Genomic DNA, 14,296 nt, shown 5'->3' on the forward strand with positions numbered 1-14,296 from the left:
TAATAGGAGAGCTTCTGAACTAATAAAGTAGTTAAAATAATGTTTACAGTAACATTTACAACTAGACTTCCCAAGAGCAAACGTGTTTTGTAAGGGTTTTGGCTTAGAGAAGCTGTATTAGGTTGTTGAGTCCCTGAACTTCTGTTTGTATTTGTAACTGGTTTTACGTACGGTGAACTGCATAAATGCCTGGAATTCTGATAATTTATTGCCAAAATTGCAGATATTTCCATAGCACGCGACGACTAGCAGCCTGCATTTATCCTAATTACTTTTCCTTTTGGATGCCTGCCTGCCTTTCGCGTGAGACCATTTCCTGCTGTCTTAGGATGGCTGTGCTGAATTTGAGAAGTGGCGATCAGAAAGGTAGTGGAGGCAAATAAGGAATGGCTTATTGAGAATAGTTGATGAGACCAAATCGTTGTGTATTCTGTTTTTACAGCTTTTGCCAGCTTATGGGAAGAAGCCCCCTGGTTCTGGGAAGGGGGTAGCGGGGATTCAGTGATACCTAATGATTTTCCAGTGTGGTGTGCGTTTTCGTCTTCCTTGACCATAGAAGATCTCTGCTGGGTGTTCAACAGATCTGCAGTGACTTGGTTTGTTATCTGGCAAGCTCACGATCTGGGGTGGATACGGTGTGAATTCCTACGCAGAGTTTTCTCAAAATAAACTATTTAATTTAGGGAGTTCCTTTACCGTGCTATCCTTGTGCCTTGTTCTTTAACCCTCATCCCTTCTGTTGGCTTACCCTTTTTGCTGAAATACAAACAGTTTCTTGGCTTAGTTATTTCGTAACCTTTTCAGTTACTGCTTCATGTGTTTTTATTACCATCTCCTTCTCCTGAACAAAGATTTTCTGCTGAGGCTGTAAGTGGGGTGCTGCCCTTCGTGGTCTGAATCCTCTTGGCAAGTGCTCCCTCTGTCTGGATGGAGCTTTCCTCATCACGCTCGGGGAGTCTCTATAATGAGCTTGTAGATCTTGCCTCGAGCAACTGCACCAGACTTAACAGCAGTTAAGTTTTTCAGTCTTCATCATTGTATGAAAATGACAGTATTGTGAAAGAGAAGCTGATGTACCTTAGGTTTTGAAACATGGTGAAAGGAGGACTTGAGTTTTAAGAACTGGGGATTCTATGTAAGCAGCAGGGGGAGCAGGGAAGGAATCTCTTATTTTCCTTCCTCATTTAGGATGAATGAATGACCTGAGCTTTGGGGTGGTGGCAAGTCTGTGGAAACCTCTGGTTTCCTTCTCATGAAAGTATTAGGAGTCGGTTTCCCTTATCGTCTAGTTATGATGGAGCGAGAACAAAATCTTGTGAGTAAGTTAGGAAGTGCTGCGCTTGTGTTTAGCATGTGCTGTTTTTCTGCTGCTTACACTGGCGCGTGGAAAGATAACGATACCAGTCTCTCTTGCTCTTCAGTTGTTGTGAATATTACCTTGCGTCAGCCCTGTCCGTGCAGCCATACACCAAAGCAATTGCCAGATGTTTTAAGTTGTGTTTTTACCCCCTGTGTTGGCATGGTGGCTATAAAGTGGATACGTTCTTGAGAGAAAAACTTGGGTCTTTAAGTAGTCAGTTAAAAGATTTGGGGTGTTTTTCTTGTTGTTTTTTTGGGTTTTGGTTTTTTTTTTTTAGTTGCTTTTTCTTCAGAGTTGGTTTGAACTTGGCCTGGCAACAAGTGCAGGTGGCTGGAGGGGTGGGAGGAGAAGGGAACTCCCTGAGCCACAAAAGCTTCTCACTCCCACTGGGAGGCAATTATTTTATTTAAGATTTGAGTCTGGTATCCTTGCTTAGGGTGAAATGCAAATGACTGGGTGCATGTTAGAAGTGTCCTGTAACAGAACATATGGGGGCCATATGTTTCCTCTTCCTACTTCAGGCTCTGAGTTGCATTTAGTAGCTGACTGCAATAGTATTGTTCTGGTGTCTCTGTGAACATACGTGGCCTGTTCGACTGTATCATCCCACGATCCCTGTTAGTCCAGCCAAGTGCTTCTTTACGAGGGCTAGAAAACAGGATGGCTCCAGAGGCCTATGGGAGGGGGAGGATGCTGCTGCTCCGTTGCACCAAGGGAGAGTCAGAGTAGGACCGGGACCATGCAAGTCTCTAACCACCTGGATCTGTGGCATCTGTGCAATACCCAAAGATGTACCTGCAAAGATGTTGTTACCTGCCCAAAAGAATTGGGGGAACTCATTATTTATCTCCAGCTTCAGTATGGTTTTTTTCTTCCATTGCTCTTGTTCAGGTCTAAACTGAGACTTAATGAACTATTAGGCCGTTTTGTCATATGCTTGGCAAATGACATGTTCTCAATCACCTGTCATGATTATATGTTTTGGAAAGAACAGTTTTTGTGTTCTTTGGTGTCTCCGCTGGAGCCGTTGGTGTTCAGGATTGTAGAAATGAGTGATCATCTTTGTTAATTTTCTGTTGATGGCTGTAGTGTGGCATGGTGGGGAAAATGAGATGCGGAATTAAGTTTCTTAAGAGTGCTTCTGTGTGACCATGTAGCTACACTAGCATTGCCCCAAAGATCAGCAACAACCCTTGCATGTTTAAACAAGCAGTTGAAATATTTAGTGAACCGGGGAGAATGCTTGTACCCCACTAATAAAAATTTCTCTTTGGTCCTGTAGAGAGACGGTGAAAAATCGGCCAAGTCTTTTATATAAGGAAACGAGAGCTGGGTAATATTTGTAATGAAAATTCTGCTGTTTGGATTTCACATCTTTCCACTTTCTTTCATTGGAATTCAGAGCTCAGTTTTCCTTTTCTGACAGAAGTCTTTTCTCAGCTCATACACTAAAACATTCACAAATATTGGCTTATTTGCAAATGTTGAATTTTACACGTCATGTTTCTGACACATTAGAGGTTAATGTGCCATCCAGGCTCACTGCTGTCTTTTAAAATTCAAATGTCTAAATGTTTTTTAAGTCAGTCCATGTTTTTCAAACAAAATTATAGGTAAGAAAATGATTTATAAGAAAGTTGTAAAAGTTGTCATCCTTATTTCTTGCCTAACTGGTGGACTGAAAGCTTTGTATGCTGTGAAACCAGGGGAAAATGGCATAGAAAGTTTGTGGAAAATGTGGAATTTATTCAGTCTTCAGCTAAAGCATTCGTGTATTTTTGAGCAGCTGTGTTTTAAAAACTAAGTTCCTAAACAATACTAGATACTGGAAAAGTTATTTTATGTTGGTAGCTAAGATAATATTCTGAATCAGCTAGGCCTGCAGAAAGTATGCTTTCCTAAATAACAGCAGCTTGGTTTTGAGGAATTAATAGTAACTACTTAACACATAGTACGTGATTGGAAAAGACAGGGGTCCCAACAGGCTGTCCCTACCTTCTTATTACAGTTGTGCAGGCGTGATGACATTTCATGTCTCGTGAAGGTGGGTGTTAGAAAAAGAACATGGGTTTTTCTGCTAAATAAATAGTATCTTTACCATTTACAAGCTTCATGACTGTTCAGAGTAAAGGTTTCTATTTGTCTGGGCTGCTATCCTTGATATGTGGCCATCCAAATTCTGGGGAAGGAAATGTTTTTGGTCTCATCTTGCCCCGTGATCCGATTTGCTGAGAGAGGGAAGGGAGTCTGAGCGTTCCCAGTTGTCCGGCTGGCTTAATGGTAGGCTAAGCAGATGCGAAGACAGGGTAGTGGAGAATCATTTAATCGTTTAAAACAGCAAGTCAAAGCACCCGTTACTTTTGCATCCCAGTTTTTCTTAAATATCCTTTTCGACATGAAAATATGGGAGTGGGGAAAGTATTTAATATTAATCGTGTGCTTACGTGCGACTTGTCCGCTCCTTTCTTTTTGCCTTCCCTTTCCACAAGTTCTCTAAATATTTCCTTTCCCTTTGGCAGTGGTAGTCGCTCTTCCAAAACTTTCAAACCAAAGAAGAATATTCCAGAAGGGTCTCATCAGTACGAGCTGTTAAAACATGCCGAAGCCACACTTGGAAGCGGTAATCTCCGGATGGCCGTTATGCTTCCAGAGGGTGAAGACTTAAATGAATGGGTTGCAGTTAACAGTAAGTCAGCTAACCTTTTTTTCATAAGGGGGGTGTTGAGTGTGGGCTGATGCTTGTGGGAGGACAACTGTGTACTTCTTTCTAGTGGGGTAGGCTCTTATGTCCTGCATGCACCACTCTGCTGCGGTTGGGAGAGGTGAATGTCGTGTCATTTAGAGCTGACAGAGGCAGAGTGTTTCACCAAGGCAAAAACTCCTTAATATCCTTGTGCCAAAAATATGTTCCTGTTAACAAAATAATTCTTATTCTTGGTGGTTGAAGTCTGAGCACTTGATCACAAACAAGTGCTGAAGTAGAAATGTCACTGCTGTTTTTAGAAAGCAGCCTGTCAGTGCCATCTTCATATGTTTAATCTAGCTCTTTCTTAGCTAGGGTTGTTACCTAGTGGTCTAGTCAAGCCTCTACATGCTAAGCATAAAACCTTAATTAAGTTAAGTGTGGGGACCAGGTCTAAAAGATGCTAAAGACTACAGTCGTGTGTGTGGCCTGGCTTTCCTTTTGCCTGTAACTAACCCAGAGATGGATCTTGGCAATTTTCCTGAAGTTAGTTCCTTCCTTTTGTTTCTACCAAGTTGTAAGCCTTTGCTCTGGTAAGTCTCTGATGTCATTATTTTAACTTCCTCTAAAGCTGTTTGTCCTAACTCTCTCCTTTCATGCTAGGTCAGGCCAAACAATGATGCCCAAATTAGTGTTTTCTGATTGCTTGACCATGTTTCCTCCTCATTCCTTTCCTTGCTGCATGAACTTGCTGCCTGCCTTCTGCTCTTAAAGAATGGATTAACCCAAGTCCTGTCATGCTCCATAGCCTGTGCAGAGTTTTGGCTGCCACAAACTCTGTGCCCTGTCTGGGTATTTCCTCATTTTTTGTGTCGTTGGCTTGGTGTGCTTCCGTGAATGTACTGTATTGCTTGTGAACTGCAGTGCAGTATAAATTGTGCTCAAGATAAATGTCTTCTAATTGTTTATGTGGTTCTGTCTGTTTCTTCTTGCTCTCTGACATGTTTGGGAAGTGAAACTGTCATACTGACTTCAGCCTTCCGGTTCTTAATTAGCCACATAGTGCTCTGGTATATGACTTGCCACTGCTTCCAGGGAGTGTTGAAACTGCTGACACCATTCTTTATAAAATTTATTTGCACTGTATTGCAAAACTGTCTAGAAAAAAAGCCAGCCCATTTTTATGAGTAAGCATTAGTAAAGATGCTTCATATATTGCTGGCATCCTTCCCTTTTGGTGGTTCCTCCACTCCATGTCTCTTCTTTTCTGTGTGGCAGCAGTGCTTTTCCCTTCCCAAATGACTTAACTGCTAAATTAGCTGGGTGGCAAAAGGCGGTGAAGCACTTGACAAAAGAGTGGGAGCTGCCTTTTGTCAACAGCTGCATTCTGTAACGAAATGGTCCTCTTTCATGCCTCCTGCAGCAAAGTGGCTTTTCAATGTTTAATTTTTTTGTCTAGAAGTGATTAACTGATTATGTGCTCCCTTCATTTACAGCATCCCTCTACCGTACCTAGTACCAGTTAATGGTAGCTGTGAGCCCCTTCTGTGGATCGAGATACCTAATAAGGAAATAAAATGTGTGACTAAGTGTCATTGGTTTTGCCCTTCACAATAGTGAGAGCACAGGAAAAAATGTGCTCTCCTCTTTTACTTCTTGCTCAGCTCATAGCCTTACTGATGTCTTGTGGTAATGAGTTGATGTACATGTAGATTTTTCAAATGTGTTTTCAAAATAAGAAAGGGTGAGAAGTGTATAATCAGTTTGATTTGAAACCTCCTTGATTTGAAACCTCCTTGATTTGAAACCTCCTTGATTTGAAACCTCCTTGATTTGAAACCTCCTTGATTTGAAACCTCCTTGATTTGAAACCTCCTTGATTTGAAAATACTAAAAAATAATTTCAGAAGTACATCTTGCCCATATCTTTGTAATAGAATGCCAGACAGTGTGCACTTCTTTGAGAAGAGCACTTAGAAAAAATAATCTAAGCCCTCAAAACTTAAGAACGATGAGTAAAAAGAGGAAATGAAAATATGCAGAAACACTGTACAGCTTGCACATGTTGGAAAAGAGGTTCTTGAATTTTTCTTGTCACGCTGCTGACTTTGGTGGATGGGTGGTGTGTCTCATGGCCTTTTGAGACTTGCAAGTGTGGGATTCACAATAACTGGTTATCTTGTTGAAGTCTGTGTGGGTTTGTTGAACATGCTTGTCTTGAAGCAAACATTGGGCTGTGGTTTCCACTGGGAGCAGGGAATGGAAACTTAATCAACAGTTCCTGTGTACACTTAAGAAACAAGGGCTGTATATAACCACTTCTTGCTGCCTTTGGTGTTAACTGCCTCCTCCCCCTGCCCAAACAAGCTTCAGGAGTCCTCTTGGTCCTCTCTAACTTTAACAGCCTTTCCCAATATTATTGTGCTGTTTTCTGCTCTTGCTGTGCAGGAGGGAAAAAAAAAGATTTTGTTGCTGGAGATGAGCTGTGCTAGGTGCATGCCATACCAGTTTATATTTGCTTCCCTTTTTTGGTACCTGGGAAGTAGCATGACAGAGGGAAGATGCATGACTGCATCTGCTGAGCAGTAGCTGTAACTTGCTGCCATGATGTTTGTGTAATCTTTGATGTTTATTCTCTGGAAAAATCAGTGAGGGGAGCTGCAGTATTTAGCCTTCCCTTTCCTTCAGCCATCAGTTAGTTTCACATTATGTGGTATCTGCTAGTGCGTATGTTTGGTATGTCAGTCTCCCATTACATTACAGCAAACCTGTATATCTCTGTAATAGAGTTAAGCAAGGAACAAAAATTTGGGTAGGCTGCCAAGTAATATGCTGGCTCCTCTTTGGCATGGCACCGGACTGAGAGGAGTGTCTTGTTGGTGTTAATTCCACGGTGTCCTGTAGATTGGTTGTATGAGACTACTCAATGTTACGAGTGGTAACTCTTTTTTAAACTAATTTTTTTAAACTCGTTTTTGAAGTTAAGACAAACTGTATAACTACTGCAGAGACTGGTCACAGGAAAACCTTTCCCTGTTGGTTCAGAATGAAGATCTTTGTTTGTCACCTGAACACTAAATTGCATAACACATGGCTAGACTGACACTGACATGATTAGATTGTCAGTACTGCTGATAAGGGATTTTGAGTTTTCCTGAAGTCTGTCTCAAGAAAGAAACAGTTTGTCACTGGCACATTGAATTGCAGGCATAACACAAGTAGCACTGAAGTAGAGTAAGTTTTAAGTGATGCTGAGCCCAGACAGACTGCGCACTGGTTTCTCATCCTGAGGACTAGCTCTGCAGACAAGATTCATAAAGGACATTTCTAGCTGTAAAGGTTCCTGTTGTCAGAGATGGCAGGCCCAGTGCTTTTAGCAGTAGAAGTGATGTAGCCTGGACTGGGCACTGGGGCATGAAATCTATTTGCATGTTATATATGGTTCCTTTCAGGGTAAGGGTGTGTCAGTGGAATAGTTAAATTTGCAGAGCAGTGTAGTTAAATAGAAGGAGTTGAACTCCACCACACTTGATTTGGGTTTTCGTGTGTTTGCTGAATTTCAAGCATGCATGAAAATGGATGAATAAGGACACCAAAGCTAGTCTCACGAGTCTTAAGTTCCTGTATGCTTGTATTACTTGGGTTCATCCAGAAGCAGAATTCACAGTAACTGCTGCAGGATAAGGGAGACAGGAATATGTAGTAAAACTGTTACTCTGGAACCACCTCATGTACTTAGTCATGTGAATTTAACCCAGCCTACTTAAAATTTTATTTCCTAGTGCTTAATATTGGTCACCTTTCAATTTTTACTCACAACATTCACTGTCTGAAAGACATTTTGAAAAGATCAACTTATACATTGATACCTTGGTCATGTGCTGTGCTTCCCAATGGATGCAAGGGGGGCCATTCATAGAGCGGAGATAAAGTGGATTTTAGAAACTGAATACAGTGACCGTAGTTCCTAAGAACAGAACCTGCTGTTAGGTTATTGAAGAAGAGCCTGGCTTTCAAAGAGTTCTAAGTAATCAAGCACCTATTTAAAGTAGTAAGAACTATGGGAATATTTAGATATGCTAACTTTTGGTCTTTCATTTCAGTAATTCAACTGTAGACCATTAAAAAAAAAAAGTTTTGGCTAAGAGAACTGCTTTCCCAAACATGTTATAAAACTTCAGCAATAACCCCCCAGAACAAAACTTGAAGGATAGCTTATGATGAGGAAACATTGTGGACTAAATATTGAGTTGTGGTAATTTATTGATAATGTATGGAAGAGAAGTTGCTTGGCACTGTAACTATTCCTATGTCACGATTTCTGTACCCACCTCCCATACAGGTAGTGTTTTACCATAACATAACTAGAAGAGGGTAGACTGAGATTGGATATAAGGAAGAAGTTCTTTACTGTGAGGGTGGTGAGACACTGGCACAGGTTGCCCGGAGAGGTGGTAGATGCCCCATCCCTGGAAGTGTTCAAGGCCAGGTTGGATGGGGCTCTGGGCAACCTGGTCTAGTGGAAGATGTCCCTGCCCACAGCAGGGGGGTTGGACTAGACCTTCTTAAAAGGTACCTTCCCACCCAAACCATTCTGTGAGTCTATGAAATGTTCTTTGAAAAGAGAGTCTTTTGGAATACAAAGCCTGAGGGAAGTCAGTGTCATCTAATGAGAAACAACTCTCTCTAGTTGGAAAGTTTACACTGGAAAATCTTTGTTTTATTCCGGACTTGCCAGTAGAATTTGGGTTTCTAATAAAATGCACCAAACTTTCAGAAAAGGAAATAACTCAGCTTTCTCTTTGCCTTTTCTTCTTTCAAATGAAGCTTTTGCTGCAGTGAACAATTAAATAGTTACTGCCAGAGGCTGTTCTAGAAAGTTGGTGGTTGCATTCTGCATGTCCTTTAGAATACCTCTTAAAAAGCAATAACCATGAAGTTTTTTCACAAAAAATAGTCCAGGACCCTCTTCAGCAGTGTGTACTTTACAGTTAAGGCTGTAGGAAGCTTGTGTTGCCCTTACACTGTGGAGTGTTAATTGATGGTTTAAATGCTTTACAGCTGTCGACTTCTTCAACCAGATCAATATGCTTTATGGAACCATTACGGACTTCTGCACAGAGGAGAGCTGCCCCGTGATGTCTGCTGGCCCCAAGTAAGATTACTTTTTACACATTGTTGAGAGTGTGCAATTTTTCAGATGATTTTGCTTTGGAAAACTTGAGGCTAGCTCAGTTGAGTGCCAAAGATAAGGTAACTTTTGTGGGTAGAAAGGATGTCTTGTTATCTGTGGAGGGGGAAAAAATTCGAACCTTTGCTAAGGGAGTGGAAAATGGAAAGGTGGTTTTTTGGGGGTGGGTGGGTGGGTGGTTTTTGTTTTGCCTTTTGTTTTTCTCTGTATCCTGGGAAGTAAACTGATTATCAAAATTATTTTTCCTTTTTTTTTTTTCCTGAAGTGTTAATGAGGGCTTCTTAAGTTAAGATTTGAAGTTTTTATATGCCAATGTTCAATTAGGGCTTACCAAAATATTTCTTTCAGGCGTTTGAGTAGGTATTGTAGAAATAAGTGTAGTCTGGATAAGAATCCCTTACCCTGTCCCTCAGTTAAGTTTCACTTCTTTGATTCTTGCTTATGCTTTTGTACAGACATCCAATGTTTGTGTGTTTTCTTGCTCTCCAGCTGCTTAGTGTCTTCCCGAGAGGAAAATACCCATGTTTCTAAGCAAGTGGTGAGGGAGGGCACTGCTTCCTTTTAAATTACTGTAAAATCTTAAATGAACAATAAAAAAACCAATTCTTTACTCCACTTCCTCCTACTTTATAATGACATTTGTTGTTATTGTCTGAAGCCAGTAACGGCCAGCCAGTGTGGCGGAGAGCTGAGGACATGCAAAAAGGTGCTGCTGGGAGGGCAAGGCAGAGAGGGCAGGAGCTCTGCAAGGCGAAAGCAGCCAGACGGACCAAGAAAAGCTTTGGTGCTACGTTCTTAAACTAAAAATGGATGCTGCTGAATGCCAGAACCAGTGTGGGCAGGGAGACCCGCTGCTGCAAAGCGGGGAGGGGTGAAAATACAAAAGGAATAGAAGTTCACCATTATGCAGAAGAACTTTGGGATAAGCTTGTGCAATAATAACATAGCCCATTGTCTGCTCGTGCTTTGGCATGCAGAACAGACTCTTATTTATTAAATAAGAGCATGAAAATATTTCCTTGCTTTATTGTTTGTTGGCTGAGAAGCAGTTATTTGGGGCTGGAGGTTAATTATTAAAGGCTTAGCTGTCTGGTTGCCAGAGTAATCAATTTATTTCTCTCCAGAGAGACCTATAGCAGTTGACAGAAATATATGTCCTACTCGAATAGTTATGAAGCAGGGTAGACAAGAGATGCTAGAGGCTAGAAGATGCATTCTGCCAAGGTTTTATCTTGTCCCTAGGATTTGTAGAGCGTTTCCTAAACTCTGCAGCCCCCACCTGTGCTCAGGGATGAGTTTTGGGAAAGGATCAGAAGCGTGTGTGCACGTGAGGGGCCGAGGCCAGGCAGGCGCCGGAATGGGTGATCTGTGAGGCTGGCGGTGACGGGCAGCGGAGCATATACAGGGTTTTTTAGTTTGAGTGAGTGTGGCTTTCTTTCATTTAAAAGGTGGCCTGCAAAATTTATTTCAGGGAAGTACTGTGGCAAAACCTGTCAGCATGAAAGCACTGATATTTATGGATCTTTTTTTTTCTGTTTCTTACCTCTGTTTCCTGTTCTCTTCTGGCTCAAGCTATATTAGTTGAAGAGGCACTGAGTGTTAGGTGCTTATTCCTGTTTCTAGGCTGAAGGTTGCTGTGTGCTCACATCCGTGGCTGAGCTACCACCAGTATTGCATCTTCATCTGTTTCAGACAAAAAGAGTATGAGTTAGCTGAAACAATGTACATAAGATCATTTGAAACAGGTTAGGCAGCCCTAGCATGAGCAGCTGGAGAGGACCAAAAGCAGCAAGCACTCCATGGCTCTAAAGTCGGATTTTTACGTTCCCACTGGAAAAGCGTTTATGGTCGATATAGTAAAAAAGGGTTGTAAGGTGCTGGTGCATACGTAAGTAGCTGTTTAGAACTTGTTGTGGCTCAGTCATAGTTTTCATAGTACAACTGACAAACTTGTAGCAGTCTATGGAAAAATTAAACCAGATGTCTTAACTGAGAGGGTAACCAGAACTGAAGTGTGATGTTTCCTGTATCCACTGCCTCATACTGGTGTTTTGTCGTTTAAAACTCCTTTAAAAGAAAAAGAAAAAAAAGAGCCTGGGCCACAGACAGGTTACCTAGGTTCATGTCTGTTTTTTTGTGTTTTATTTTAGATACAGGGAGGGTTACCTTCTCTAAAGGGCTACCTTTAAGCAAATGCTTGGGGCTGTTTGGCTACTTCTCTGGCCCACTGCTTCTCTTTGGTAGCAATCTTAACAGAAGGGCTTGGCTGAGGCAGGCAAATTTTTGTGTGCTGTGGGATCACTTTCATTTCTTCTGGACTTGTCTTTGTTGGAAGGATTGCTGACTTAGCTTTTATCAGGGTGTTAGTACATCAAGTTAGTTAAGGATTGACGTAAAGATCAAGAACAGATCTCCCTCTCCTGATGTACAGCTCACTGTCTAACAACTTGAAAAAAGTATTGGTTTTGTTTGTTCCAAAACATATGATTACTCACAGTAATGTCCCATTCTTTTCACTTCAGCAAAGACCAAGCGTTTCTTATCCCAAACAACCCCTAGTTGGTTATCACTTCTTGCTATTTTTATATCAGTTGCAGTATCACCATCAGTGCAACAGGCATGATAATAAGTGAAGAACCTGCATAGAAGTAATATGTTTATTAACCAGCATTGGGTGAGGGGAATTTTCTTTATTTTCCTCCCTGGTTGTAAGTCTTCAGTAAGAGCACAAAGGCTGCTGCATTTTTCAAAGCTTGATGTCTAAACTGGGGCTCTAAAATCCATATTTAGGCATTTGTGTGAGTGCACTAAGCTCACTTTTAATGGCGGTGAGCCTGAGGTTCATTGGTCCACAGTGCTTCTGTCTTCATATGTTCAAATCAGAAAAGCTGGGCACTCCAAAGCGGACAGCTCCCATAAATCCTACGTGGGCGTAATGCGGTGTAATTGAATGTTTGCATGCTGCCTTCTGCCCAGTGTGTCTGCAGCAAAAAAAAAAAAAAAGAATAAATCATGTAATTGGGTCCTTGAAATACCCTGTGTCTCTTAGCAATATCAGTGTCTTGTTGCCTTGTTGTGACACTCCACTCTGTGTCACTTGATGACTGAGGGACAAAAGAGAAAAAGTATTTTTCAGCAGTCTTGTTGTAATAGAGTTTTGCTGAGATTTAGAGATGATAGGTCCAAATAAATGCCTGAGAATCTTCTAAAAGGCAGAGTTGTTACCAGAGTGTAAAAGGCAGAATTGTTACCAGTTGTTTTTCTACCAGAGTTGTTAGGGATTCTTAACTTTTCCCCTGCACTTGCTGAAGTGAACTGTATATTTCTTGCTCTAGCCTTCACATAGTGTTTTGCCCTTAAAAACCTCTACTAAACTGTAGAGGTTTCTAAAAATGTATTTTCTGTAGAGGAACTGTCCATCATGATAAGGTTAATTTGTTTCTATCACCAGAGCTGTAGGTGTTTGCTCACAAGCTTGAGCTAGAAATGTGATTTTACCCTTCATTTCCTGTAGCAGTTCACATGATTCTAATATGGGGGAACTTGTTGTGCGTGTTAGGTTTTCTTTTTTTGTTTAAGAAGTTGGGCTAGGATTCTTGATTTGTTTTCAGGGATGTATTTCATCTTGTAGGAAGAGATCATTTTCCCCTCCCTTGCGAACCCCAAGCCTTTTGACAGCCTAGGAACAACCGTGAACATTACGCCCACTGCGTGGAGCATGGGGTGTTTGCCGGAATACTTTCAGATTCTCTGTATGACTTTATTTTTGTCAGGATATATCTGCTGTTTCTTAAGGGCTGTGTTACTTCAAGGGTCATTCTATGGCATTCCTTCCTCTAAAAAATGCAGAATTACCCCATAGTGTTGGGGGTGGGGAGGGGGGCTTCTTAAGGATATAGGTTACTTGGATGAGATTTTTAGCATGTAATTTAGTTTGTTGTCTTATTCTGTCCCCAGACTGAACCTGGCACCTCAGCTAAGTGTTGATAGTTGTCCTATGTTAATACCACTTAAATCTCAGTATTAAGGTAATACTGGGTGGTGAGGAATACTGATTTTTTCAGAAGTCCAGACACGTTGTGGTCCATTTAGAGTGTATGGAGTCTTTGCATGTGTTTTGAGATACGATTTTAAAATGCTTTCAGACCCTCTGATTTGTTGCCGTTAGAAAAATGGGATCTTTTTATACCATTGTGAGCAGCACGCTCGTAATCACTTGTAAAATTTTCTTATTGTGAAAATGTTCTCCCAGTTACTGTTCTGACAAATCTGAATTTGTTAAACAAAATTAGAAGCCAGATTTACCAGATACAGTTAAGCTTTGCATAAAACGATGCGCATGATCTTTAAAATAGAAGACCTTCTCCAGTGTCCACACAATACTAATTGGAGACAGCAAGGGAAAGTTTAAACAGTGGCAGTTGCAGCCCAAACATTGTGGTATGCTACTATGGTACTGAGAACTAACAATCAAATTGAGCATGCTATCCTCCATGAAAAGAAGAAATATTAACCATTAATAACACCTCTTCTAATTCTTTTTAAAAGAACTGAGATAAAACTTGCAGATGAAGTGGGTATGTTTCCTGTAGAAGCGTGACTGAGCTGATATCACTAGCCTTGTATGTTTCATTTTGTTTGTTTGTTTTAAAATTTGTATTTTTAAAAGAGGAGTGTTGCAGCTAGTGTGAATCCTTGTTCATTTGTTTCTCTGGGAGGATTTCGGAGCTGCAGAGCTCAGCAGTCCTTTTTGCTTCTGGCTTGGGAGCAGGCTGGCCCCATGGATAGCCATTCTGCAGCAATGCTGGTTGGCTGAGCAAGGCTGGCTGATTTAAAGCCCACGTGGGAGACGATGCCGCGTTCAGATCTAAAAGAGAGGGCTATGCACGGCTCTGTGCTGATGGGGAGAAACTGCTCAGATGTTACGGACTGGCAAGGAATATTAAGATACATGCATTTGTACTCAGCAAGATGTAGAAAGAAACACTGTGGTTCACTTGAAGGCTGCTATTGTCAGACTCCCAATGTTAAATGAGTTTGGTTTTTTTTAAGCTATATATTC

The 14,296-nt window shown here is 41.2% G+C and overlaps 1 protein-coding gene across 2 annotated transcripts in view; it reads left to right on the forward strand.

The window, feature by feature from the left end:
- MOB1B (MOB kinase activator 1B) overlaps positions 1-14,296 on the forward strand; it is a 44,305-nt gene that overhangs the window by 18,950 nt on the left and 11,059 nt on the right. For both annotated transcript variants that reach the window (XM_075501321.1, XM_075501322.1), the window contains exons 2-3: positions 3,880-4,046; positions 9,105-9,198. In XM_075501321.1, coding sequence (XP_075357436.1) covers positions 3,880-4,046; positions 9,105-9,198 — 261 coding nt within the window. The remainder of the gene's footprint in view (positions 1-3,879; positions 4,047-9,104; positions 9,199-14,296) is intronic.

This window comes from Mycteria americana, chromosome 4 (genome assembly GCF_035582795.1).
Source record: "Mycteria americana isolate JAX WOST 10 ecotype Jacksonville Zoo and Gardens chromosome 4, USCA_MyAme_1.0, whole genome shotgun sequence".
Lineage (NCBI taxonomy): Eukaryota > Metazoa > Chordata > Aves > Ciconiiformes > Ciconiidae > Mycteria > Mycteria americana.